This window comes from Pelophylax lessonae (genome assembly GCF_965119305.1).
Source record: "Pelophylax lessonae genome assembly, chromosome: 2".
Taxonomy (NCBI): domain Eukaryota; kingdom Metazoa; phylum Chordata; class Amphibia; order Anura; family Ranidae; genus Pelophylax; species Pelophylax lessonae.
Genome location: NC_138769.1, coordinates 606,475,427 through 606,503,415, shown reverse-complemented (window position 1 = coordinate 606,503,415; position 27,989 = coordinate 606,475,427). Strand labels below are relative to the sequence as shown.

General features: G+C 43.8%; 1 protein-coding gene across 1 annotated transcript in view; it reads left to right on the top strand.

The window, feature by feature from the left end:
* The window catches only part of TNS2 (tensin 2), a 323,653-nt gene that overhangs the window by 272,328 nt on the left and 23,336 nt on the right, over positions 1-27,989 (top strand). Inside the window, exons 19-23 of the mRNA XM_082248162.1 lie at positions 15,596-16,811; positions 20,993-21,549; positions 21,638-21,724; positions 24,952-25,083; positions 25,164-25,253. Coding sequence (XP_082104288.1) covers positions 15,596-16,811; positions 20,993-21,549; positions 21,638-21,724; positions 24,952-25,083; positions 25,164-25,253 — 2,082 coding nt within the window. The remainder of the gene's footprint in view (positions 1-15,595; positions 16,812-20,992; positions 21,550-21,637; positions 21,725-24,951; positions 25,084-25,163; positions 25,254-27,989) is intronic.

Sequence of the window (27,989 nt, the reverse complement as noted above, 5' to 3'; positions counted from 1 at the left end):
CGATTCTCTCTTTGTGCTCACGGCTGGGCCTCGTAAAGGCTTCCTCTGTGACCATTTCCAGATGAATCAGACATACAGTGATTCAGGCCTATTCCATCAAGAGTCAGGTCCTCCTTTCCCTGTTAGGACGCACTTTACTCGGGGGCTTAGTGCCTCCTGGGTTTTACGTCATCAAGCATCAGTGACACAGGTTTGCAAGGCAGCCACTTGGTCGTCGGTGCACAATTTCACAAAGTTTTATAAAGTGGATGTGTTGGCATCTGTAGATGCTTCTTTTGGCCGCAAGGTTTTGCAGGCTACTGTTGAGAGCACCTGATCCTCTTTGGGGGTGTATTGTTTTTTTTTTCTGGTGGGCTCCAGTTGTTTTGGTTGAGCTCCTGTTGCCTGGTTGGTTACTGTTTAGCCTTGGGAATTTTTTTGCTGCTCCCACCCCTCATGTTTAACACTGCTTTGGGATTTCCCAATGGTTATGAAGATCTGATGCTGTATCCGTCAATGAACAAAAGAGAAAATGGGATTTTTGACTTACCGTAAAATCGATTTCTCTGATGTTCATTGACTGACACACCACCCATCCCTCTGTGGAGTTGTAATTCTTCTGACACTGCTTGTAACTAAACTGAGACCTATAGCAGAGAGAGCGAGTATGCCCCCTGAAACTACCCATGGGGGTAGCCAGACTTTTTTTCTGCCTAGTGTTCTACTCCTGTAGGGGGCAGTATAACTCAACGGTTATGAATATCTGATGCTGTGTTCGTCAATGAACACCGGAGAAATGGATTTTACGGTTAGTCAAAAATCCCATTTTTTCCAGTGCGTTTTTGGTGTACATGATTTGGAAAAGGAGAATATTTTGTATGCCAGCTTCCAGATTGTCCTTAAAGTGGTTGTAAAGTCTTCTTTTTTTAAAAAAATTAAAAGTATCAAACATTTTATACTTATCTGCTCTATGCAATTGGTTTTGCACAGAGCAGCCTGGATCCTCCTCTTCTCGGGTCCCTCTTCGGCTCCTCCCTCCTGTTGAGTGCCCCCTCAGCTATCAGCTTGCTTTGGGGGCACCAGAGCCAAGTCACAGCTCCCTGTGTCCATTCATACACGGAGCCGCGACCCTGCCCCGCCCCTCATTGGCTGAATGATTTTAATTGAGAACAGCAGGAGCCAATCACGCCGTGCTGCTGTCTCAGCCAATGAGTAGGGGAGTCCCAGGCAGCTTAGACACTCCTGCAACATCACTGGATAAAGAAGAGCTCAGGTATTAGGGGGGCTGAGGGGGGGGGGGGCTGCTGCACACAGAAGGCTTTTTTATCTTAATGCATAGAATGCATTAAGATAAAAATAAACTTCTGCCTTTACAATTCCTTTAAAATAGGAATCCGGATATTTTCAATTGTCTAATTGCCACAGCTGTTTTGTGGCCAGCATACAGTTTATGGACTATTTCCAGACAGAAATTAGGTTTTTCTAGTCTAAAGATTACTTTAAAAAGGTTTAATCTGTTCAGATAATATTTTAGTGAGCTGACATGGAATGAATCTCACATCTGACTCTTTACGCTTGTCCAGTGGAACTGGTAGCCAGCTAAAGATTTTGAGTGCAGTACCACCTGCAGTCAAAATTTAGGATAACATCCGCACTCATGTGAACAGTCAGTCCAAAGAGGTTGGTAGATAATATTAAAGTAAAGTGATTCTTGTTTATTTATGAAGATCTGTAGTAATTGATCTATATATTTATGTACAAATGTACAGCAATAATATTCAGGGCATCTGTGTTACACAGTTTGAATATACTCTACTAGCAGCGTTGTGTAATTTGGGCTTGAGAAAGCTTGAGCTTCCAGAAATTGGAAATACCCCATCCCACAATGGGAACAATTACCATGCCTAAGCTTTTTTGTAACTGCCATTTAATTACGTTAGTAGTGTGTCAATTGTTATCTTTAGATTCAAAACAAAAACATTGTACAAGGTTTACAAAATGTATAGTGTATTGCTTTTTTGGAAGATGATTGAATAAACCTATCAGTAAAAGAGGAGTTTGCTTACCTGTTAAAAAAAGAGGAGTTTGCAGTGACTTACTAGACCAAGTTAGAGTTATAAAGTTATAAAGTCGTAGCCATGACCAGAATATAGGTTTGGGTCTCTGCTTCTCTCTTTTGTCAGACTACAGGCATTAAAGAAGTTCATAGAGAGCTGTCTGCATTAGGAAGACTCACATTAGGCTCTACCTCCCACAATACAATTCCATTCAAAAGGGATCAGAGGGCCTGGATCATTAGAGCTTACATCTAAAAGGAAGAGTCAAGTGATAAAAAAAGTAATAACTGTTAGGGATGAGGTCAGGGAACTGAGCACGGGCCACGTGATTTAGTTGGTGTTAGCGGAAAAGCATAAACCCGTGTAGTTTTAATTTGGCTCTTAAGTCGGGAAAAGGAAAGTAGTCTCCCTACCATAAAAACATTCCGCAACGTTTTAACCCCATATCTGGCCCAAAGCTTGGAGTCGGGTCGAGAGCGAAAATGCAAAAGTTTAGGGTTCCCCCAAAAGTGGGCAGAATGGTGACCACCTATGTGGCTGAACAACTCTATGCCAAGCTGCGGCCCATACCCTTAGCCTCATCCTAGTGGGGTGCGGGAGGTCAGAGTATGCTCTTGGGCCTCTGTGCACCAGATTCCCCAGCTCTTGTAGGGAGTCCAAAGCAGGAGCCTCTAAAGACACCGTGGCATTGGTCCTAGAGAGCACAAACCACCAATAGACAGTCACAAGGTCAGCCGCCCAGTGATATGTCCGGTAGTCTGGCAATGACAAGCCCCCGCACCACACAGGTATGAATAGAGTCGACATTGCCAGTCGAGGAAGAGCACCCCCTAGAAAAGGGTCCCAACACAGCGGTCTATCTCCCTGAAAAAAGAATTTGGCATCCAGGTAGGGCAGTTACAAAAAAAAAGAAAGAAATTTGGGGAGAAAGATAATTTTTAGGAGATTAATATGTCCCATGAGAATTAATGGTGAGGAAGCCCAAGAATTACATTTGGACCGGAGTTGAGAAAGCAGTGGAACCAGATTAAGATCAGAGAAACTCTTAATATCCCGCCGTATCTGTATGCCCAGACCAAGGGGGTATGAGTCTCATCTATCTGAGCCTGGGGGTCCAAGAGGAGGATCATCAATTTAGACCAATTAATGCATATCCCCGAGAACCGTCCAAACTCATTAAAGAGGTCCAGGGCAGCCTGCAAGGATGAGGAAGCATCATGTAGATATAGGAGAGCCTCATCGGCATAAAGAGAAACTTTTTCTAGTAAGCCGACCCTCAGTCCTTCAACTAGGGGAGATCCCCGGTTAAGAATAGCCAGTGGTTCCAAGGCCAGGGTAAAGAGGGAGGGGGACAAGGGGCACCCTTGTAGGGTATCTCTCTGTAGTGGACAGGATGTGGATAACCTATCGTTAGTCCAAACACGAGCCCTGGGAGCAGGGTACAGCATTCTAACCCACTGAAACTTAGGCCCGAATAGGGAGCCTAAAGGAATGGAGCCCAACTCAAAGAACTGTTTAAGGAGAAAGGTAAGTCTTGGGCCAAGCAGGTCTAGATGTTGCGAATAGAACTCAGTCGGTAGACCATCTGCTCCAGGAGTCTTACCGGATTAAAGCTGGCCCATAGCCAATTAGACCTCCTCTAACTTAATGTCTAGTCGGGAGCTGGTCTCTGAATCAAGCATAGGGAAGTTAACCCTGTCAAGGTAGGAGGACAATTCAGAGAAAGTAGAATCCACCTGGGACAAATACAAATGTTGATAATTTTGTATGAATCTGTCATTAACAGTACTTGGCGAGTTCAGTAATTCCCCAGTAGAGTCCCTAATACCACTGATGTGAGTAGTAGCGAACTAGCCCTTAGCTAACCACGCCAGCAGTCTGCCATTCTTGTTACCATATTCAAAGACTCACTGAGCTGTACTAAGAAGGGACATCTGAGCCATCTCTACCCATAGCAGAGAGACCTCCTGCAGTGCAAATTGCCAGGCCCCTAATTGCTCTGATCAGGGTTATCAACATATACAGCCTCTTTAAGTATAGCCTCCTCCTCCAACCCCTCCAGGGCCACGCAGACTCCCTACGTGCAGCTGCAATACGGGAAACATACTCCCCCAGAAACAAGCCTAAAAGCATCCAGGTCACTGTGGGGGCAGTGGATTCCGCATTAGTCAACCAATACTGACAAATCTCTCCTGAATGGCCTCTTAAATATGAGGATCTTCTACCCAGTATCTGGACAGCCTCTACAACCTCTCCCCAGTTGGGGTCAAGGACAACCTCACTAGCAAAGGGGCATGATCAGAAATGCCCCTAGGTAATATGCTAACTGCAGAGACAGGGCTGAAATTGGCTATCATAACACGCAACACAATATAGCGGCCCTCTGGGTCTGCCCTGATATCCAAAAGCCGAAATGGGAGCGATCTGTGTACCAGGATACTGACCCCTCTATTGCTGGAGTACGTCACGTGGTAGTGGGAACCCACCCAGGCTCTTTCAAGTCCGAGAATGCAAGAACCCAGGAGATGGGTCTCCCGCAATATGCAGATCTGGGGAGAAAATTTCCGTAGATAAGTGAAAATCAATGATCTTTTAATGCGGAGTTTAAACCCTGTACATTCCAGGATACTACAGAGATCTTAGCCATGGTAGCAAAAGAAAATAAGTGAATAAATAGAAAAGAAAGGGGATTCACACTCCAGCTCTTTAGAGACTACCATCCACACTCCCAGAGCATTGTCATCTTGTGCATTAAAAAGGGGTACACCATGCCAAAAATGAACATTCATCAAAAACATAAACTGAAAAAAACAAAGAAATAATAACTGAAAAGAAGTACAACATTTGTCAGCAACGGCCAACATTCCATTCCCCCCACCCCACAGGACCCACATAGCGTGAGACCGCTTAAGTCCCCAACAACCTGCCCATAGGCAACAAGTAACCGGGAGGCTTGTAGTCAGATGTGGAGCTTCCACTGACCCGGCACAGACTACATCCCTGAGGTCCTACAACTGTAGGAGAGAATAATTAAACACAAAGTGCCCAAAAGGAGATGCTGGAATATAATCAGAATTTTCGTTCTGGGTAAACACCTGGACTCAACCAGGGGCACTAATCTTAGGCAGGAAGAAAAGGAAAATCAAAAAACAACTTGCAGGTATCCAAAAGCAGAGAAGGACATGGGTGAACAAACTGTTTCTCCAGGATAAGGACCCCGGGTGGGAATCAGGTGAGCCCTCAGTTACTGTACCAAAATAAGAGGTCACGGTAGTAAATAGGGCAGTAAAGGCCACAACCTTAACGGTAAGTATCCAACAATGAGGACAACAGTTCATCCCACCGGGGGAAGAGACTCTAGCCATGAAGCGACATCCTTCGGAGAGGTGAAGAACATGATCCTTTCTCCATCCACCACCCTCAGCTTGACTGGAAAGAGGATGCTGTACTTAATCCCCTTCGTGCAAAGAGCAGTCTTAATGGAGTCAAAGGATCGTCCAAGCTTCTGGGTCTCCACCAAATAGTTGGAAAACAGCAACAGATGGTTATTGCGGTATCGGAGCTCGCCCACTATTCTAGCTGCCTGACAGGAGGCTATAGCAGCCATAACCTCAGGAATCCTTGGCGCTGACCCCACATGCTCTTCAGGCTGATCAGTTTGGGATATATACCCCACGTGGCATATTAACGTGTGGGGAAAGGCCTCCACCTGCCCGAGGCTCAGGGCTGGGAGTAACAGCAATCTCCGGGGGAAAACAACGTTTCTTATCCCCTTTTCCTCGCCCGGATGATTTGCAAGGCATCCTCCAACTATATGCTGGCACAGGAGCACCCGATAAATAATATTCAGAAGCATTCCTCCAGCAGAGCTCCGAGATGGTTGTCCGGTCAGTCGGCTATCTTGGACACGCCCCCAGTTAGTCATTTATTAGTGCATTTTAGGAAAGCAGTTTCTGTGGAGGCCTGCTGTTTGTTATGAATGTGGTGGTAGCTCAGGTAGTTTTAGACTATGGTGTTATGAGTTTTAAGGTAAAGGGGAGTAAAGAGATAAGTCAAAGGTTGTTAAGATTAGTGTTGATTAGCAAGGTTTTTTTTAAAGGAGAGGGAGAGATTGAAGACACATGTTAGAGAGTGTAGGATAGACCAAGAAGGTTGTTAGAGAGTGTAGGATAGACCCAAGAAGGTGACCGTAGTAGTAGCGAGGGAACAGGGGATATATCTCCAGAAGTTAGGAGAAGCAGTTGGGTGAGGAAGGTAATAATGGAGTGCAATTTACAAGAAGAGATATGCCCCAGTGCCCTGGAGGTTTTGTTAGCATATGGGTTCAGAATTAGCGGGAGTTGATGAGTGCAATAAAGGGAAAGAGCAGGACTGAGGGTGATCCAAACAAGCTTTGTGGTGAAGAAGAGGGGTGAAGAAAAGGGAGTTGAAGGAGAGGAAACTGTGAGAAGGAAAGTTAGAGAACACATGTTACGGGTTGGAGAGATTAGAAAGCCGACCTGGAAAGTAAGTTGAAAGAGTTGGATGGATAAATAGGATCCCCATGCAGTCTGTTTGGTGTGATACAAAGTAGTTTTATTGCTGATTTTCTTTTTGTGCCTCAACTGAGGCGCTGTGCTAAAGTTCCCCCGATACGTCCTTAGGATGCCAGCGCCTACCTCAGCCTGCACTTGTCCCATAAAGATTATCTAAAGTTATACTGAAATGGAGTAAGGGTAGTACTTGTCAATTAATCGTTCAACAGTTTTTAAAAGTCACATAGCTAGAAGAGCAAACATTTACACTAAAGACAGACAACAAGAGAGAGCAGAGATGTAAAAAAGAAGATTAGGTCATTGTAAAATCCACATTTAAAATTCGGCAGGCTGGTTGTACCTAAGTTGATCAACTTAGCTATATTCAGCCTGCCCATACATGGTTCGAATCTCAGCCCGTTCTGCAGAGATTCTAACTAGCTATGGCCAGAGTAAGACTAGAAGCATAAGGATTAAAAATAGTTCATGTTGATTGAGATAGTTTAGTTACATTTAAACTGTTACATAAATGGATCCAGGCATTGCAAGATGTATTGAGCTGCAAATAAAATCCAGCAATATGCACTTCACCCATGTTTACACTGAAAATGAATGACTGTACATCCAAAGTGGCACAGGGCAAATGTCTGCAAACACAGCACAATTACAATGTAGATGTGATACAAATATAATTCAGTTGCCCATAGGCATGCATTGACTCATTTACTCCGCAAAGCAGTTAAGATGACTCCTGGAAATTTCCTTTCCTGACTTTTCCCAGTTTACTGCGTCATTGTCCAGTCAGAAATGTATTTTCCAAGCACAGGGAGTGTGCCAAACCAAGAAGCTATTATTTCCCTACTGCAGGATCACTGAAGCTCTGTTCCTTTTGGCTTGCTGACAGATTCTACTGTAGGATTGCCAGTGTTGGCTGCAATGAAAATCTGGCCTGACTTTACATGCGGAGTGTTACTGCATAAATGTGCCCAACTGAAACTCATATCTGTATTTAAAGGAACCTGTATGACAAAAACATGTAGGTTGTCATCACTGACCACCTTATGAAAACACCACTTTGCTTAGTAGTGTATCCTGAATAGCAGTATCACTTTAGTGATTTACTTTTTCTTGTAACTGTTCTATAAAGTGTAGCCCCACCCATCTAAAAAAAATATTATATTATAAGGCAGGGCAGGAACATAATACCCTTTGTACATAGTATTGCTGCCATTGCTTTCTACACATAATTAGATGTTCCAAGCATCTATTGTGTCCATTGTAGAAAATGCTCTATCCACATTTATGAAGCTGTTAGATATGGAATTATTAGTTTATCTATGGTTATCATGATGTAGGCACTTGTTGTTATATTAAGTCTCTGCCCCGGTTATTTATCATACCGTTGGTATGGTGAATAGGGATGCATTTCCAGGTTAGGAATTATTTACTTGCAATTCCGGCTGTTTGCGCTCAGGTATCCATGGCAGTTGATTGTGCTGGATGATACTGAGTGTGTATGGGCGGAGGGCGGTCCTCTGGCAGCCCTTCGCTCTATATGTGTAGCCGTGTCCCTCTCCCTCTCATTCTCTGAGGAAGTTCCCGCCCAGGGACGTAACGCGTACGGAGGGGCCGGTGACGTCACCCGCCATCTATCAGCATCGGAGAGTGCCTATGTGTGTCTCTGACAGGCTATTCCAGTGCACTGTATACAGTGCTCGTTGAGGTAATTTTATGCATTTATATCAATAAAGTGGTTTTAAGGGATAAAGCACTATGTCTGGACTTTCTTTTATATATGGCTGAGCGGAGTTCCTTGGATGGGAGTGTGCTTACCTGTACACTTTAAGATAACACTCTGGTACCGTTTGGAGAGTCCCCTGTCTAAAGATCTGCGGTTATAGGAGTTGGGTCATTTGGATCAGAACCACGTTGACTTTGAAGACAACATCTAGCTTTATTAGCCCGTCTGGTGACACAGGGGCTAAAGTTGAGGTGAGGAGATAGTGTGACTGGGTGTTGGATTCACTGAGCAGAGCATATCTTTTCCATGATCACAACTACTTCATATTGGGACTTTTAATATTAATTTTTTAATTGTGTTTATTATATGAGTGCTGCACTATTTATTGTTTATGTATGTTAGATATGGAATGTTGAAGTTTAGTATTCTATCCTATTCTGTTATTAGAAAAATATACATTTTATAGATCTGGTTAGTGTGATGAGAAGATTTTGACCCTGCAGCATCCACAGTGGCATGCCTCTCTCCCTAATATGCATACAAACAAAACTAGAAAAGTCATGGGACTTTAAATGAAACAGGTCACTCGTAAAAGATAATAATACATAAAGTACATAATAATTCCAATTTTTATTATAAAATCATTGTAAACATTCCATAATCATAAAGTACATGTTGACAATTTGGGTAGCTTTAAGAACATCAGATAGAAAGAGCTGACATGTAAAATTCATAATTGATAAAAAAATAATTAATGTTGAGCTGATACATAATACGTATAGATGCATGATTGACACAAACAAAGTATCTTGACATCCTAAGACTCTATGCATTTTGTGGATGTCCACTTCATCAGGAGTGCGATGCAAGAAAGTATAAGTCAGCTCAAAGAGCCAGCATCTGAAAGGAGGGATATAGGGCTAAGAACAAACGTCTATCCCCGGGCTGTGGCAGGAGAACCCATGGTCAGGAAGATAGCCAGAGAATAGGCCGGGTCAAGGTGCAATCCCTGCAATAAGAGCACATATATAACACATGAAAGACCACCGCTCCTTCCACAAGGACACGGTGGTCAAGACGTCAGCGTGTAGGCCCCTTCCCGACGTGTTTCGTGTACAAACACGTTGTCATAGGGTTCCGCCTATCACTGCCATAGATTACCTTCTCTAATCTTCCATATTTCATATCCTCCATGATACAGAAAGACGCCTTATGCTGAATACCTGTCACTACCAGCAGCTCACCTTGACCCATATATAACAGGTCATTATTATCATTATTGTTAATATTGTAATACAGGTATTATATAGCGCCAACAGTTTGCGCAGCGCTTAGGTCATACACGCATTCCATAAGGGATATATTATATATGTCAAAGTGATTAGAAACTCCACCTATTTGCATCCAACTTTCATAACTAAAATGCAGCCCCTTCAAAAGCACACAAAGACAGCCATCTTCCAATTTTTAGAATTGTTCCTGCATGTTCTTATTAAAATACCTACAAGTTTTCACATGATCTTTCTATTAAATGACCTCTATGAATAAGCCAAATCAGGGATTAACGTATCAGAGAGCATGATGTCAGGCAGGGACTATATTGGAAGCTAACTGGTTTGATTAAACTTCAAGGTGAGACTTTATTTAAGGAACTGCTTGGCTGAGGTGGAAAGGAAGGTGGATGATGTTGAGATCTTCACCTCAGTCAATCAGAGGTAGCCTTTTTATAAAAATACAAAGCTTCTTGTGAATGTCTGAGCAGCGCTTAGCCCAACTCAGTTTTCTTCTGGGAACAGGACGGAAAGTCCCTGTACCACTGCTGGAACGCAGAGCTGTATACTGTATACAGCTGAGGCTACATTGAGATGTTACAGCACTGTCAGTGGGCACATATATGAAGGAAATAGTTAGTTTGAACCGGCTTGGGCCAAACAAACTGTTTAAAGTTAAATGAAACCTGGAGTTAGGCTTTTTTTTTTAACCAGATGGGATTTGCAAGTACCTTGTCCTTCCCGTTGGCTTACATGGGGCTCCAGCATCATTCCAAAGAATTATGGACCATATTCTTAAGCAAATCTTTACTGCATCTGAGCACCACAAACCAAGAATTTAATACATATTGAATATTCAAAGCAAACTCCCCCATCCATCTATCTCCCCATGCTTTGTTTTGTTAAGAAATCTCTTTGAAAAACAACCCCCTAGCATTTCTGGCCGTGGCCATCTTGAGTAAGCTCAAGCATGCATGCAGGAGAGTGTGCTTAGCTGAGAAAACCCCTCCTCCTCTCCTCCCCTCCTGAACCCTCCTGGGATGTATGACATCATTTGCCTAGGTAAGAAACCAGGAAGTAACTGAAGAAATGTTGTTTTAAAAAAGTTAAAATTAAGTAAATATGATATACTTTCCTTTCTATTTACCAAGTAGCAGCATGAGGATTAAAAAAAAAAAATCAATGTTGATTGGGAGAGTGAAGTTCCACTTTAAGCCTCACAAAGAACAGGCTTTGGCTTATCTAGGTAAACTTATTCAGTTCCAGATTTGTGTCAAAAATTGTCTATATTTTTCAAAACTTTAAATGTATAAAATATCGGCCCATATCGGCCGATACCGATATGCGATGGCCGAAATATCGGTATCGGCAACGAAAAACCGATATCGGTCGATCCCTAAACTACATAGATCAGACCAAAATAAGGGACAAATGAGGAGGAAAGATGTTCCAAATCAGGGACAGTCCCTTAAAATCTGGGACAGTTGGCAACAATGGGTATGTGAGGCACTGGCACGCAGGATTGTGGACAGTGTATATATGTCACCTAAGTTTCTCACCCACGCATGATGAGAGGCTCAAGAGTTAGTGACTAATATGGAAAAAAAACGCTCCTTTCTCAGAATCTTGATAAGTTCTGTTCTGGGTCCTGGAGGCTTTGGGTGGTAAAAGCATTTTTTTTTTCTTAGGTCAACATGTCACCTGGTAGCTAGACTTTGTTATTAGTCTGAGATGTGCACAGGCTTTTATATTCAGTATGTGAGCTGACTGATGTTTGGGGCTCTCTCTCTCTCTGCTGTGGAAGCCTGCTGCTGGGTGAAAAGGCTGAATATTGACAAAACACTAATAAAGGTACATGTGCTGCCTGTTTGTTTGGGGAACTCATTATGGAACACCCAGTTAGTCAAGAACTCACTTGAGTTTAGTTACTTGGACAAATAAAACATCTGCTTGTCCAATTAAAAAAACAGTATTCTTTGAACTTGCTGTACAAAGCCCTCCTGCATTGAAACTGCTGTCATGCTAAATAAAAGTGCATGACAAGCCTGTGTGGCCTGTTCCTGAGTGTCCCTGTCTTGTGCATGGTTTACTGCTGCCACTTGCAGCTGAGCCTATCTCTGCTGTATATACAGTATAATAGTTTAAAGGTTTATAAACCTAATATAACAAGAAATATAAATCCAACTCAATTCACGATATTCAGTTTTTTTTTTAAAAAAGGCATTATTGAATAAATGACAGCAAGTTTTACCCACTCTCTGCTGTTTTTATATGTATTTTTGGGTTAGGGTTAATGGTAACCCATTTATATTGGAATGTTATGACTCATTCTTGTGTTGCCAAGATCATTTACTAGTCTTGTGGGCAAACATTGAAATTAGTTCTGTATGTGAAACTCCCATCTTGATTAACTCCACTGGGGGAACACTTTGGTTTGTTTAGAGAGATCTCCACAGCAATGGGTGGGAGACACTAAATTTTAGCAGAACGCTGCTATACATTCCATAACCCCCATCACACGCTGAGAGCCAGATGATGTCAGCTCACATGGAAATGGAGATTATATTTTCCTCCAATGATTTGTAGAAACAGATCATTTCTTAGCTGGTTACATGATCCACACTGACTTAAAGCGTTTTTTACCTCAACACTTCATATATATTTCTGGCTGCTGTACCATATACTTGTATGAGCAAGTATCCTGGTCTCTTTGTATTGCTTCCTTTGTGTGAAATCTCAGGTGTTCCTGCTAGTGCCCTTGCTTTCCTATTAAAAACTGACCACACTAAGCAGGAGAGCACAGCTTGGTCAGTTCTTTAGCTATGCTGGGAACTCAGTGTCATTCACTGGGAAGCTCCTATGCAGCTTCGAACAGAGGGAATGTAATCACTTATAAAAAAGGGGAGAAAATGTATTTCTGATGTTTTTTATATCTATACAAAAACTTTTGCATTTCATTTCTATTTTAAACTGAATGGGTTCTTTTACAAGGTGATCGTTTACAATGCCTCATGTTTTACCAATGCTAACAACACATTTTACATTCTTATCTTCTAGTTGTTGTTTTTTGTCACCTTTCATAATCACACAGCTTTTTCCAGCTATACTCTTAGGGCCCTTTTTTCTCAGCGGGGGATGGATCCGCCGATCCCCCGCTGAGCAGGAGGATGACAGCTGTGTCTTCTCGCTGTGGGCGGAGACACAGCTGTCAGGTCCCCATGCATCTCTATGGGGGAATCGGATGGGAACGGACCGCCTGTCCGTTCTCATCCGATCCCATCCGCTGGACGGATGGAAAATAGGGTTTCCATCCGTCCAGATTTGACGGATCGGATCGGATGTCAGTGGACATGTCTCCGCTGACATCTGATGCCCCATAGAGATGCATGGGGTGACCGTTCAGATCTGCCAAAAAAACTGTGTGAAAGGGGCCTTATGCCCCTTTCACACTATCCGTCCGTCGGACAGATTCCGTTTTTCTCAGCGGGGGATCGAGCCGCCAATCCCCCGCTGAACAGGAGGATGACAGCTGTGTCTCCGCGCTGTGTGTGGAGACACAGCTGTCAGTTCCCCATGCATCTCTATGGGGGAAATTGGATGGGAACGGACCGTCGGTCCGTTCTCATCCGATCCCTTCCGATCGAAGGATGGAAAATAGGGTTTCCATCCATCCAGATTTGACAGATTGGATCGGATCAGATGTCAGCGAACATGTCTCCGCTGACATCCGATCCCCCATAGAGATGCATGGGGGGACCGTTCGGATCCGCCAAAAAAACGGACAGGCGGATCTGAACGGTCCGCCTGTGTGAAAGGGGCCTTAACGTCAACTGCAAAGGAAACATTAATAGTGGCTTAAGAGCTGTCAGCTGCAATGATAGACCAAGCAACACATGCTGTGGCTTTCCTAACTTTAAGGCGGCATTCACACTTGAGCATGGCATCTTTGAGTGTTTTTTTGCACGTTTTTATGCGTGATTTTGGCACATTTTTATGCATGACTTGTGCATTTGTATACAGCGTTTTGGAGTTTTGATGTTTTTTTATGGTGTCTTCCATGTGAGCAGAAAATCGTGCAGAACGCTATGGAAAACAAAAAGGCACCACAAATGCTCAAATCTGCCTGATTCCATTTACAAAAAGAGCTCCAGAACTTTTATGAGCTTCAGGCGTTTGGCTTCAAAGGACTTGGAGTGGAGATGCGAACCATCTCCATAGAAAATAATTGATTTTTTTCTCCTCCAGCGTTTTAGAGCTTTGAGCTTCAAGCTACAAAACTCTGAGGTGGGAATGGGGCCTGAGTGCTGTGCCACAGGTTAATGTCCAATATGATCTACGTATAAGTCAGTTGAACTAATAGTAAAAATGTAAATGTGGTAAAGCATTGCTGCAGCAATTTTAGTACCAGTGTTTGAAAATAGAAGCTCCAGATAAATCCATGAATTCAAGCATCGTTCCACAAGCAAGGCTGTTCAATCAGATATACACTATATTACCAAAGTCTTAGTCCGTAGGGTTCAATATTGAGTTTGCCCACCCTTTGCAGCTAAAACAGCTTCAACTCTTCTGGGAAGGCTGTCCACAAGGTTTAGGAGTGTGTCTATGGGAAATTTGACCATTCTTCCAGAAGCACATTTGTGAGGTCAGGCACTAATGTGGATGAGAAGGCCTGGCTCACAGTCTCCGCTCTAATTTATCCCAAAGATGTTTTGTCGGGTTGAGGTCAGGACTTGACAGGCCAGTCAAGTTCCTCCACCCCAAACTCGCCCAGCCATGTCTTTTTGGACCTTGCTTTGTGCACTGGTGCGCAGTCATGTTGGAACAGGAAGGGGCCATCCCCAAACTGTTCCCACAAAGTTGGGAGCACAAAATTGTCCAAAATGTATTGGTTTGCTGATGCCCTAAGAGTTCCCTTCACTGGAACTAAGGGGCCAAGCCCAACCCCTAAAAAACAATCCCACACCATAATCCCCCTTCCACCAAATGATTTGGACCAGTGCACAAAGCAAGGTCCATAAAGACATGGATGAGTAAGTTTGGAGTGGAGGAACTTGACTGGCCTGCACAGTCCTGACCTCAACCCAATAGAACACCTTTGGAATGAATTACAGTGCAGACTGTGAGCCAGGCCTTCTCGTCCAACATCATTGCCCGACCTCACACATGCACTTCTGGAAGAATGGTCAAAAATTCCCATTGACACACTCCTAAACCTTGTGGACAGCCTTCCCAGAAGAGTTGAAGCTGTTATAACTGCAAAGGGTGAGCCAACTTAATACTGAACCCTTCAGACTAAGACTGGGATGCCATTAAAGTTCATGTGCATTTAAACGCAGGCGTCCCAATAATTTGGTAATATAATGTAATTGCAGAAGCTGCAGAAAAATTTGGTCTGCTGGGCATATATTCCATCCACTGATCAGAAGTATCCAGGGGACAGGGCCACAGTGACAGGGCATTACACCCCCTTTAATAATAATTTTCAACTTTTTTCATTTTACTAAAGTGCAATATACCCAAAATGTATGAAGCATTCTGTTTCAGGGCTAATCCCTTAGGCCCCTTTCTCACTTGTGCCACTTGTCATGCAACTTTGGACATCAGAGTTGCACGACATGTCGTTCCTTAGCTTTTCCAATGATACCCATTCATATATGCGCAACTTAAAGTTGCAACAACTTCAAAGTAGTCCATGCACTACTTTTGTTCTAATTTAATGCAACTTTGGGCCATAGACTTCATTGTTAACCCTCAGAAGTTGCAGGAAAGTCATATCTGAATGTTATGCAATGCAACTTGTGTGCAACAGTTGTTCATTAGAACTGGTCAAAGCCAAAGTTGTATCCAAGTTTCACCCTTCCAAAGTTGTATCAAAGTTGCACCAAAGTTGCACTCCAAAGGCGGGGCAACTTTGGAGTCGTACAAGTGTAAAAGGGGCCTTAAAGTGTCTACCACTGCTGTGTATCATGTCTGTTGAATTAAAATTGGAAACACATGCACAACTTGTATTAACACTTCGTCTTCTTCTTGCAGATGTCACTGACCATGGGGTGCAAAGAGATACCGTCACACTCCAGACACAGAAGTCTACAGGACCATCACTTGCCGTCAGCTCCTCCCCCATAGCACCTGTACAGAATCCCCTGCATCCCAACACTTCATCACATGCTCAGAGCCCACTTCACCCCACCAGCAATCCACAGACTCACAGTCCAGTGAATGGGCACAACAACGATGCCTTTATGTATCCTCAGAGCCCCGTGCATGCAAGTACTCCTATAAACACATACTGTCAACCAGTGCAAAAACAGCATAACCATGTTCACACCCAAAGTACAGCTGTGCAGACCCAAACCAGCATTCTTGTGCGCTCAGGCTCCACGTCTTCAGCCACACAGAGGGTACCATTGCAAGCAGACCATTCAATACAACCGCAAGGTCAGCCATTGCAGCACAGTGCTTTGGCAAAACAGAGCTCTGTACAAGCACATAGTCCTACGCGTGCACATGTGCATTTCCACAGTCAGGTGAATACGCAGAGCCCTGTTATACCAGGTAATAGCAATGTGCAACATAAAAGTTCTTTGGTGCAGTGTCAGAGCTCTGACAAGATGCATAGCTCTCCCATCCAGGTGTATAATGGTGGGATGTCACAGGAACAGAGGGTGCAAGCACATACCGCTGCACACACACAGAGTGTTAACACCCATCCTCCTTCTCCTGGACAGTCACAGAGTGAAGTAAAAGCCTCTGCTGCTGTGCAGGTACAGGCTGTAAGCTCACATTCCCCTTCACATAGTAGTACCATCCAGACTGTACAGTGCCAGAATACACAACCCACTTCGCTTATAAATTCCTATAACCACACAGGTCAGATGTCCATCGTTGCACGCACACAGAGCGCACAGACAAGTAACCCCAAGCAGAATTCAGTCCATCTACACAGCCCTGTTAGAACAGAAGCACTGAGTATGCAGAGCAACAATGGTAATCACACCCAGCATCACACTGGACATGCAGAGAGCAGTGCACAGACACACAATACAGTGCACACACAGATATCTACTCTGACACTACACAGTCCAGTTCACAAACAGAGCCCCCAGATACACAGCACTGTGCATATTCAAAGTCCAGCTTTTCAGACATTTAAAAACCCCTGCAGCCTGGGATCATCTGTACCAAATAACGGACCGGAGCTCACACACAGTCCCTCTTCACAGCCTTCCAGCCCTGGCACTGCAGAAAGGTGAGTCTGTGCCTAATGACATTGTACTAAACTTTCAGGGATTTGAAACACACATGCACATTTCTGTTTTACTAAGTTGTGTCTTAAACAGATTCAGTCAATTATTGGCAATAAACAATACAAAGATGCTAACATGATTGATTTATCTAGGTACTGCTTTGTGATATATATATAAATATATATATATATATATAGTATATCACAAAAGAGAATACACCCCTCACATTTTTGTAAATATTTTATTATATCTTTTCATGTGACAACACTGAAAAAATTACACTTTGCTACAATGTAAAGTAGTGAGTGTACAGCTTGTATAACAGCGAAAATTTGCTGTCCTCTAAAAATAACTCAACACACAGCCATTAATGTGTAAACCACTGGCAACAAAAGTGAGTATACCCCTAAGTGAATATGTCCAAATTGGGCCCAAAATGTGAATATGTTATGTGGCCACCATTATTTTCCAGCACTGCCTAAGCCCTCTTGAACATGAAGTTCACCAGACCTTCACAGGTTGCCACTGGAGTCCTGTTCCACTCCTCCATGATGACATCACGGAGCTGGTGGATGTTAGAGACCTTGCCCTCCTCCACCTTCCATTTCAGGATGCCCCACAGATGCTCAATAGGGTTTAGGTCTGGAGACATGCGTGGCCAGTCCATCACCTTTACCCTCAGCTTCTTTAGCAAGGCAGTGATCCTCTTGGAGATGTGTTTGGGGTCGTTATGTTGGAATACTGCCCTGCAGCCCAGTCTTCATAGGGAGGGGATCATGCTCTGCTTCAGTATGTCACAGTACATATTGGCATTCATGGTTCCCTCAATGAACTGTAGCTCCCCAGTGCCGGCAGCACTCATGAAGCCCCAGATCATGACACTCCCACCACCATGCTTGACTGTAGGCAAGACACACTTGTCTTTGTACTCCTCACCTGGTTGCCGCCACACACGCTTGACACCATCTGAACCAAATAAGTTTATCTTGGTCTCATCAGACCACAGGCCATGGTTCCAGTAATCCATGTCCTTAGTCTGCTTGTCTTCAGCAAACTGTTTGCGGGCTTTCTTGTGCAGCATCTTGAGAGCCGGTTCACACTACCACGACCAGAAAGTTGCCCCGTGACTTGAAGAGACTTGTTTAGAGACTTGGAAGAGACTTGGAAGAGACTTGTGCACTACTTTGAAGAGACAGGCGACTTTGTCTGTGGGGAATGCCTGGCTAATCTCTTTCTTCTTCCTGGAAAGTCTGATAAAAAGTTGTGTCAATTAAGATAAGGAGACGACTCCCATTGAAGTATATGGGACACAGGTCACCTCAAAGTAGTACAGGACCCTTTTCTGAAGTCGGAGCAACTTCAGTAGTGCCAATTAAGACGGCACTGATTGATTAACATTGCTTTTGTTATGTCAAGCTACCTGGGGCTACACAAGTCGCCTCACAAGTCGTGCTAGTGTGAATGGGCTCTTAGAAGAGGCTTCCTTCTGGGACGACAGTCATGCAGACCAATTTGATGCAGTGTGTGGCATTGACAGGCTGACCCCTACCCCTTCAACTTCTGCAGCAATGCTGGCAGCACTCATACGTCTATTTCCCAAAGACAACCTCTGGATATGAAGCTGAGCATGTGCACTCAACTTCTTTGGTCGACCATGGTGAGGTCTGTTCTTGTATAATTTCTGTTTATTTTGTTCAAACTTTTACAAACATACAATAACTGGTGTCAAATCTCAAACAGAGGAACATTATCCAAACATATCATGCGCTCTATAAATCACCTATAGATATATAAGGAGGTGTATAAAGTTGTAAGATAACAACAAAGGGATAGATGCACAAAGGAAATAAGGAAGTAGGGAAAAGAAGAAGAGCGAAGAGATCCGGCCGCTTACCCCCCTAGGTGGAAGCTACTGTAAGAGCTTATCCAATCTGGGTGAAAAAGTAAAGAAGGGCTCCTCGGTCTCGGTCATTTGGCCCCAGTAGACTTGACTCCCACCCTAAGTAGGGGAGGAGGGGAGAGCCCACATAGCCAGATATATTCTCGCTAATGCATAGAATACATTAAGATAAAAAAAAAAACCTTTTGCCTTTACAACCACTTTAAGCGAAACCCCCAACATATCAACATAGTATATGTATATACACTGTATATACACTACTCAAAAAATTAAAGGAAAGCTTTTTAATCAGAGTATAACTTCAAGTAAATTAAACTTCTGGGATATTGATCTGGTCAGTTAAAGCGGAGTTCCAGCCACATTTTAAACTTCCCACCATGCATAACTTTTCCACATGCTAAAAACGATTTAGCTATTTTTTTTTCCTTTACCTTATTTTTAATTAAAAATAACTTCACTTACTCCTTATTGCGCCGCGGACGCCTACGTAATTTCCTGCTTTGCATTTGCTCCTGGGAGATGAGTGTCATCAATCCCAGGAGTCAATGGGCATCACCGGTGTCTCTCGTCACTTCTGGTGCAGGCGCATCATCCCACAGCTGGTTCCGCGTCATTGCCGCTGTACATTGTGGGGGGGGGGGTGGCCTGTATTCTGTAGGGGGAGGGCCAGTGACATTGTGCACAGTTGCTCGATGTCGCATTGATCGTCATTCTCTGACGATCGATCGAGAACAGCTTCTGGGCATGCGCAATGACGCGGCAATGACGCGGAACCAGCTGTGGGATGGCGCACCTGCATCGGAAGTGACAAGGTTCTAGCATTCTGGGACTCGCTTACAACACACTGTGCATGCGCAAAATCCAGGAAGAGGGACACTGCGGCTTCAGATGCCCACGCCGCAGATTGCCCCGCTGTACAAGAACTTCACAAAGTAAGTAATTCATGCTGCATGTACACAAAAAAAAAATTTGGCCGGAACTCCGCTTTAAGTAGCAGACGGGGTTGTTAATCAGTTTCAGCTGCTTTGGTGCTAATGAAATTAAAAACGGGAACTGGATGGGCAACAATGAGACAACCTCAAAAACAGGAATAGTTTTACAGGTGGAGGCAAATTACATTTTTTTCCCTATTCATCTTTTCTGACTGTTTTTCACTAGTTTTGCATTTGGCTAGGGTCAGTGTCACTACTGGAAGCATGAGGCTATACCTGGACCCTATAGAGGTTGCAGAGGCAGTACAACTCCTCCAGGATCGTACATTAATACGTGCCATTGCCAGAGGATTTGTTTTGTCTCCCAGCACAGTCTCAAGAGCATGGAAGAGATTCCAGGAGACAGGCAGTTACTCTAGAAGAGGTGGACAGGGCTGTAGAAGGTCCTTAACCCATATGCAGGACTGCTACCTGCTCCTTTGTGCAAGGAGGAACAGGATGAGCACTGCCAGAGCCCTACAATATGACCTCCAGCAGGCAACTGGTGTTAATGTCCCTGACCAAACAATCAGAAACAGGCTTCATGAGAGTCGCCTGAGGGCTCAATGTCCTCCATTGGGCTCTGTGCTCACTGTCCGGCACCATGGAATTTGATTGGCATTTGCCATTGAACACCAGAATTGGCAGGTCTGCCACTGGCGCACTGTGCTTTTCACAGATGAGAGCAGGTTCACCCTGAGTATATGTGACAGACGTGAAAGGGTCTTGAGAAGCTGTGGATAGATAATGTTATGCTGCCTGTAACATCGTTCAGCATGACCGGTTTGGTGGTGGGTCAGAAATGATCTGGGGAGGCATATGCATGGAGAGAAGCACAAATCTCTACATGCTAGACAATGGCACCCTGACTGCCATTTGGTAACAGGATAAAATCCATGGACCCATTGTCAGATCCTACGCTGGTGAAGTGGGTCCTGGGTACCTCCTGGTGCACGACAATGACCGGCCTCGTGTGGTGAGAGTATGCAGTCAGTTCCTGGAGGATGAAGAAATTGATACCATTGAAAAGTCCCCACACTCACCTGACTTAATTCCAAAAGAACACCTCTGGGACATTATGTTTCGGTCCATCTAACGCCACCAGGTTGCACCTCATTCTGTTCAGGAGCTCAATGATGCCCTGGTCTAGATCTGGGAGGAAATACCCCAGGACACCATTCATCGTCTCATTAGGAGCATGCCCCAGAAAAATGCTTACAATTTCCCCTTTTGTTGATTGCTAAAAATGTAAAATTTTTTAACATTTGCTCAAAAGATTTTTACCAGAACTAATGAGTTTTCAACTTTACAGGCCTGGAGTCCCACATTTGACCTCAACATCAGAAGGATATGTATCCATTCCACAGTCCCCATCGAATATAACAACGACCAGCCCTCCGATCCCTGTAACTCCAACCACAGTGACCGTAGAAAGCAACCAAGGACAGGTGTCAGTAAATCCAATTTCTATCGCTACAGAAACATCTACTTCTCCATCCAATCAGTACAGTGTGCCCACTGAAACCATTTACTCTTCCCCTCCCTCTGCTGTGCCAAATAACTCTGTTCTACCTTTGAAGAAAAGTATTACAATATCCCTTCCTGACACCCCACCCAACATCAGCCATAAAAGGGAAGTCCCTACCAGCCCACCACTTTCTCCAATGGGAAGCCAGACAGAGCTCCTGTCTCCATCTCCAACCCCATTGTTCCCTATCAGTACTGCTTATTATTCTGGGAGCCCCTGTCCTCCAAATGGCCAGCCACCGGTATTGCCAGAAAAGTGCCATACTCCAGCTACAGGGGACAAATCTGGGACTCTTGGAAGACCAAGACAACTACAAGAAGAGAAGTCACCCACAACCAAAGGTAAAATAACAAATGCCTACAGCTTTCAGCTAGTATATGAATGTCTAGATGGGACTAAAACATTTTCATTCCTCTTTCTGACATTCAGATGTACAGCAGGATGTTCCTTTGGTTTACAACTTTGTGCAGGATTCCTCTAAATTTTGGTACAAGCCAAATATATCCAGGGAGCAAGGTAATAAAACCTTTTTAATGGTATAGTTCTCCTTGTGGTCTGCATTGTGGTTCAGACAAATGTTTTACAATAGGATGTTGCAGATATGTATCTTGCATTTTGTTACTAATATACTTAATTACAAATAGTCAGTGAGGGCTCTTTCACACGGCCGCTCAGTTTTTTTCTTCCGCTCCGGTGCTTTTTTTATTTTTTTTGCACGGACACGGATGACACTTGTGTCATCCGCTCCGTATGTCCGCATATCATCCCATCCGTTTGCGGCATTGCGGCATCTAAGGGCATTGCGGATGTCAGCGGATGACACCGCTGACATTCGATTTTGCATCCGTTCCGTTTTTTAAACGGAACAAAAATAGGGTTCTGTTCCGTTCCAAAACACGGAACAGAACTGAAAGGACGAAAATCAGATGTCAGTGGATGGTCATCCGCTGACATCCGCAATCCCATAGACATTCATTATGTCCGTAAATCACCCGCAAACGGATGGGGTGATTTACGGACATACGGAACGTCCGTGTGAAAGAGCCCTTAATGTGTAATCTAAACCCAAAAACAATAATGTCATTTATTGCAACATACCAGTCCTTAGCTGCATTCCTTTCCTTTTTTTCTTCTTTAGTTGTATCTGGTGATCCTGCCAGTAACATACTTCCTATCCAAGGGTGACTCATTGCACTGTATCTATGGAAGGGCAATGTTGTTGTCATCCTGGAACAAAAATAAGAATTCGCCTCAATGGGACTTTAGAGGCAGTTGGTAGCAATGGTAGTGACGATACAGTGTAATAAGATCAATACATTTTATTCAAACATGATAAAATAGTGATCACAGTCACAATATTCAAAATTAAAAACAAATCGGGATAACCATACAAATATAAATCCATCCTGGGACGGGAAGTTTGTTTGTACTATGGAACCCCTCCCATCTTATGTAGTCTGCAGAGTTAGGTGGGAACAATGATAATCAATACTGATGGGTCGAACACCCCCCTGTTCAGTTCGCAGAAGAGCTCTCACACAGTGGAAATGTTCTAACCTGAACGGCGAACCCCATTGAAGTCTATGGGAGCCGAACAGGAAAAATCAAATCAAAAGTGCCCATTTTGAAGGCTTATATGCAAGTAATTGGCCATAAAAGGGGTATGGAGGCCTGGGTACTGCCCTGGGGGACATGTATCAATTAAAAAAAAAAAATTAAAACAATTCTTTTTTAGGAGGAGTAATTTTATTTAAAATGCAACAATAAAAAAAATACTTTTAATATAGTGCCTGGGGGCCCCCTTATTGTGCCTGTAAAGTGGCGCACCTGTAGGATGCATAAAGATGCTGCAGCAAAAATTACATTTAAAAAAAAAAAAAGACATTTCTAAAGAAAAAAAACGAGTCACCCGGGGGTCCGCCCCCTTGTGATGTCACGGAATAGTGCATTCTGGGCATGCCGCATCACAAGGCGCAGGGCCACCAGGTGACGTAGCCAGGTGTCCCCACCCCTTACCTATATAAGAAATGTCAAAGCGCAGAGCAGGCTTCTAGCAGGAGGCCTCCCAGGAGGTGAGAGCGTCTTTTTTTTTTTTTCGGGTCCAGCGGGCGGCATGATTGACGATGGATTTACATCAAGGGACACTATTTTTTATTTTTTTTATTAAAGGATTTATCAAAAACTGCCTCTTGTGTTTATTACTTTTTGACACTTTTTTGTACCCAATACCCATTCACGTGGGGGGCGGGATCTGGAAGCTTCCAGATTCCAATAAGCCCCCTGCCCGCAGACCCCAACAACCACAGCCCAGGATTGTCGGGAAGAGACCCTCGCCCCAACCAACCCCACCCCCCCCCCCCGCCTCCTGACCTGCCAGACTGCATGCCTGAATAAGGAGCTGGTATAAATTTTGAGGGGAACCCTACGCCATTTCTTTTTTACAGACACTCTTTTTTTTTTTTTTTATTCAGCTGTCAGCGGGGAAACCCATTAACAGCTAATGACTCATCGGTTGTTAGGGATGCCCAGGCCGGCTTCCCAGCCCTGCTACTTAACAACAAGCTTACACTGCGCACTGATTGGGCAAAGCTTTGCTCAATCAGGGCACAGAATGCACTGTACATTGCAGGGTGTTCATTGGGGCAAACACCCACCAAATTTTGCTGTTCAGGGAATGACTGAACAGGCAAATGTTCGAGCCCAACTCATGCTTGGGCCGAACCGTTCTGATAAGAGCAGAGCAATAGGCAAAGGAGATTTCTAGCAGGATCAAGGGGTATTTTTTCCACCTATCAAATAGATATAACAAAATACTTTCAATGGTACATTTAAAGCAGAACCAATCCTTCCTATCTTTTACAGCAAATTAAGCTGCCATCCTAGCTTCTGTTTGATCTACAGTTGCCATGGTGTTGCACGTATGATCAGTTCTGACACCAGCCTTTAGATATTTAGTTGAGAACACAGGCATCAGTTATCAATCACAGCATACATTGAATGTAACTATTAAAGGGTTGAATTTAGTTCCACTTTCCACATCTAAAGGGAGCAAATAAAAGAATTTCATTGTAACGTTGTATACAAGTTTTGTGTCTTATGAGTCGCTTCACTGTAATAACACTAATAGAGATAATATTTTGCAGCTACCCTTAAGGCCCCTTTGACACTTGTGCGACTTGTCATGTGACTTGGAACTGCAAAGTCGTATGACAAGTCGTACTCCATGATTTCCAATGAGCACTGTTCATATCTTCAAATTGCAGTGACTTCAAAGTAGTTCCTGCACTACTTTGATCTGACGTTAATGCATTTTGAGGTCCATAGCCCAGATTACACAGGCATTGCTTCAAGTCCAGTCAAATTCGTGGGTAGGTCGCACAAGTGTGAAAGGGGCCTTACTGAGAGCATCTGCTCAGCCACCAGTTAGATTTTAAACTACCCTTCAAAGTTATAGTTGAATTTGAAAAGTTTGGATCTAACTTCATGGCTGCTGTAATAAAAACAGCTTTCAACATCGGCAACCCAGTACAGGGCTCAGTATGTATTATTCTTTTAGATTAGCTTCCTCATTTAGCCTTGCACGTTCAAGCTATAACATTAATGTTTTAACAATGGTGAGCAGAATATAACACTCACGTGGCTGAATATAACAATCGTTTTGCCTAATGAAATGTTCATTAAAGCTTTTAATTGTACCTTTTACATTTACATCTTCTGTTTATCACTTTTCCTCTCTCTTTTAGCTATCGCACTTTTAAGAGGTGGAGAGCCAGGTTCCTTCCTGATTCGGGATAGTAACTCTTTCCGTGGAGCATATGGATTGGCACTGAAGGTGTCCAGCCCTCCTCCCAATGTGCCAACTCAGCCATGCAAAGGTGATTTCCCTCACAGGTATTTTATCCTTTTTGGTATCATTTGGGCTCACTTCATATAACTCTCTTCCTTCTCTTCTCAGATCCATTGGAACAGCTGGTTCGTCACTTTCTTATTGAGACAGGACCTAAAGGAGTGAAAATTAAAGGCTCCCCCATTGAGCCTCACTTTGGTAAGCCAAAAATAGCCCAAGGTAGCTGTTTGCATAAACATTTTCCAAAGAAAGAACAAGTGCCTTTGTTCACAACAGCAAATCAGATTCTCTATTTCATGGTACCATAAAAAACTGGAAAAATGACAGAGAAAACGTAATCTGTGTTCTGTAGCCATCATTGAGCAGCACAGTGGTTAGCACTACTGCCTTGCAGCACTGTGTTCCTCAGTAGCAATGGGCTCAGACGTGTTCGGATCAAGCCCACCAGGAAGCCATCACTGCACAGTGAGGTATTTCCCGACCTGCACACTGCCTATGATTGGTGGTATGCAGTGCCGGCTTCCTGGCAGGCTCGATCCAAACACGCCCAAGCCCATCACTATTCCTCAGTTCAAATCCCAAACAGGACACTATGTGCATGGAGTTTTTATGTGCTCTTTGAGCTTACCTCAGGTACTCTGGCTTCTTCATTGGCGCTAATGCGTGTGTATGTATGCATGTGAGATAAATAACCTTAGATTGTAAGATCCTTGAGGTCAGGGACTGATGTGAATGCAAAAAGTATGGAATACACTGTCTAAATTGTCAGTGCTATATAGATACCTGGTGGTGCTGACCCAGCATGGGTAGAAACAGCACAAGCAGAAGAAGGGGACCAGTATAGTTTACCTATTAAGGGTAGAGTAGGTACATTTTTTGTTTAAGGCTGGGTTTACACAGATGCGATTTAGATGCTGGTTTCTCCGCATCCAATTCACAGACAGCAGAATGTCAAAGGAGCCGGTTCACACAGTTGTGGGGCGGCTGAATTCCGCATTGGAAAAGGGTCCTATGCGTCTTTGGCTTAGTTTCAAGTGCAAATTCAGGCAAAAATTCAGACCTGATTTGCATCTGAATCGGTGAACAGGGACGTACCGGAACCCCTGCTGTGAGCCACGTCTGTATCAGTGTGAACCCAGCCTAAAGGAAATGTAAGACAGTTTTGGATATACAATACACTATGTGGCCAAAAGTTTGTGGACACCTAGCCATCAAACATATATATTTTAAAACCAGGGGCATTAATATGGAGTTGGCTGCCCCTTTGTGGCTGTAACAGTTTCCACCTATCTGGGAAGGCTTTCCAGAAGTTTTTGCAGTGTGTTGGTGGAAATTTGTGCACGTTCACCCAAAATATTGGAGGAAAAAAAAACCTGGCTCACAATTGGCATTCAAATTCATTACAAAGGTGTTCAGCCCTGTCTTTGTGCAGTGGGGCACAGTCATGCTGGAACAGAAAATGGCCTTTCTAAACTGTTGTATTAAAGAGGAAGTAAACCCTCCTCTACAACTTGTACCTATAGGCAAGCCTATGATAAGGCTTACCTATAGGTACTGTAAATATCTCCTAAACATGTACCGTTTAGGAGATATTTACCTTACATGTCGCCAGTGACGTCACTGGCGCATGCGCTCTGAAGGAACGGCCAATCGTGCCGTTCCTTCAGAGCCCCGTGCCGTGACTGTCGGCTCCCGCGCGCGTGCGCGGGAGTGACGTCACCGCGGCTCCGGCCAATCAGATGGCCGGATGCCGCGATCCCGGAAGACGGGCGACTAGACATGTCGCCCGTCATAGAGGTGAGTGAGCGGCACGGCGGGGGCTCGTTCTGAGGTAAGTATTGCATAATGAGCTAATATGCGATGCATACTAGCTCATTATGTCTTTCTTTTGCAGGGTGTAAAAAAAAAAAAAAAATTTATACGAGTTTACAACCTCTTTAAGGTTTGAAATTCACAGTTATCTAAAATGTCCTAGTAATGTATACTGTAGCATTAACAGTACCCGTCACTGGAAAAATCTCATCTCAGTCATTTGGTGGGTTGTCAACATTCGTTTGGTCGTATAGCTAGATGTGATGGACATGTCTACAAAAAACATTTGGACATATAGGGGTTCATTTTTTAAACTGGAGAAACTGTTGAATTGGGTGCAGCTCTGCATAGAAACCAATCATCTTCCAGGTTTTTTTTTGTCAACAATCAATTGAACAAGCTGAAGTCGGTGCCGGTTCACACTTGTGCGGATGCGGAGATCGCATGTAATTCGGAGCGCACTACTCCTAAATTACATGCGATCTCATGTGTGATGCAAATTTCAGCCATACACTTTGTATGGCTGAATTCGCACTGCATCCGCAGAAAAGACGCACATGAGGCATTTTTTGAGCCGCCTCAGAATCGGATCGCACAGTGGTTCACACTAGTGCGATCCGATTCTGTGCGAACTTGCAGATCGCACTGCGATATGCGATCGCAACTGGGGGTGTCGTTAACTTTTAATTGACACCCCCTGCGTATCGCATATGGCAGTGTGAACTGCCAGAGGTGCGGATGCGATGCGGGAACACGCTGCATATTCGCAGCGTTCCCGCATCGCACAAGTGTGAACCGGCACTCAGAAGCTGATTGGCTACCATGCACAGCTGCACCAGATTTTGCACTCCAGTTTTAGTAAATCAACCCCATTGTTTCTTTTCTTTTAATTAGGCAGCTAAGTGTAAAATACTGCCTACATATATTTATATTTTCACAGCCAGCCAGCAGGTGGAGCTTTAGGTTCAGATATAAACATCAGTTTAAAAGTATATTAGATTTAAAATTATAACATTTACCCAAATCTGTTATAATATGCATTTCATAGGAAGGCCCGTTTAATAAGCTGCCATGTTTTCTTTGTTCTTGGTGTAGGAATTGAGGTTTTTGTTCAGCAGTTAA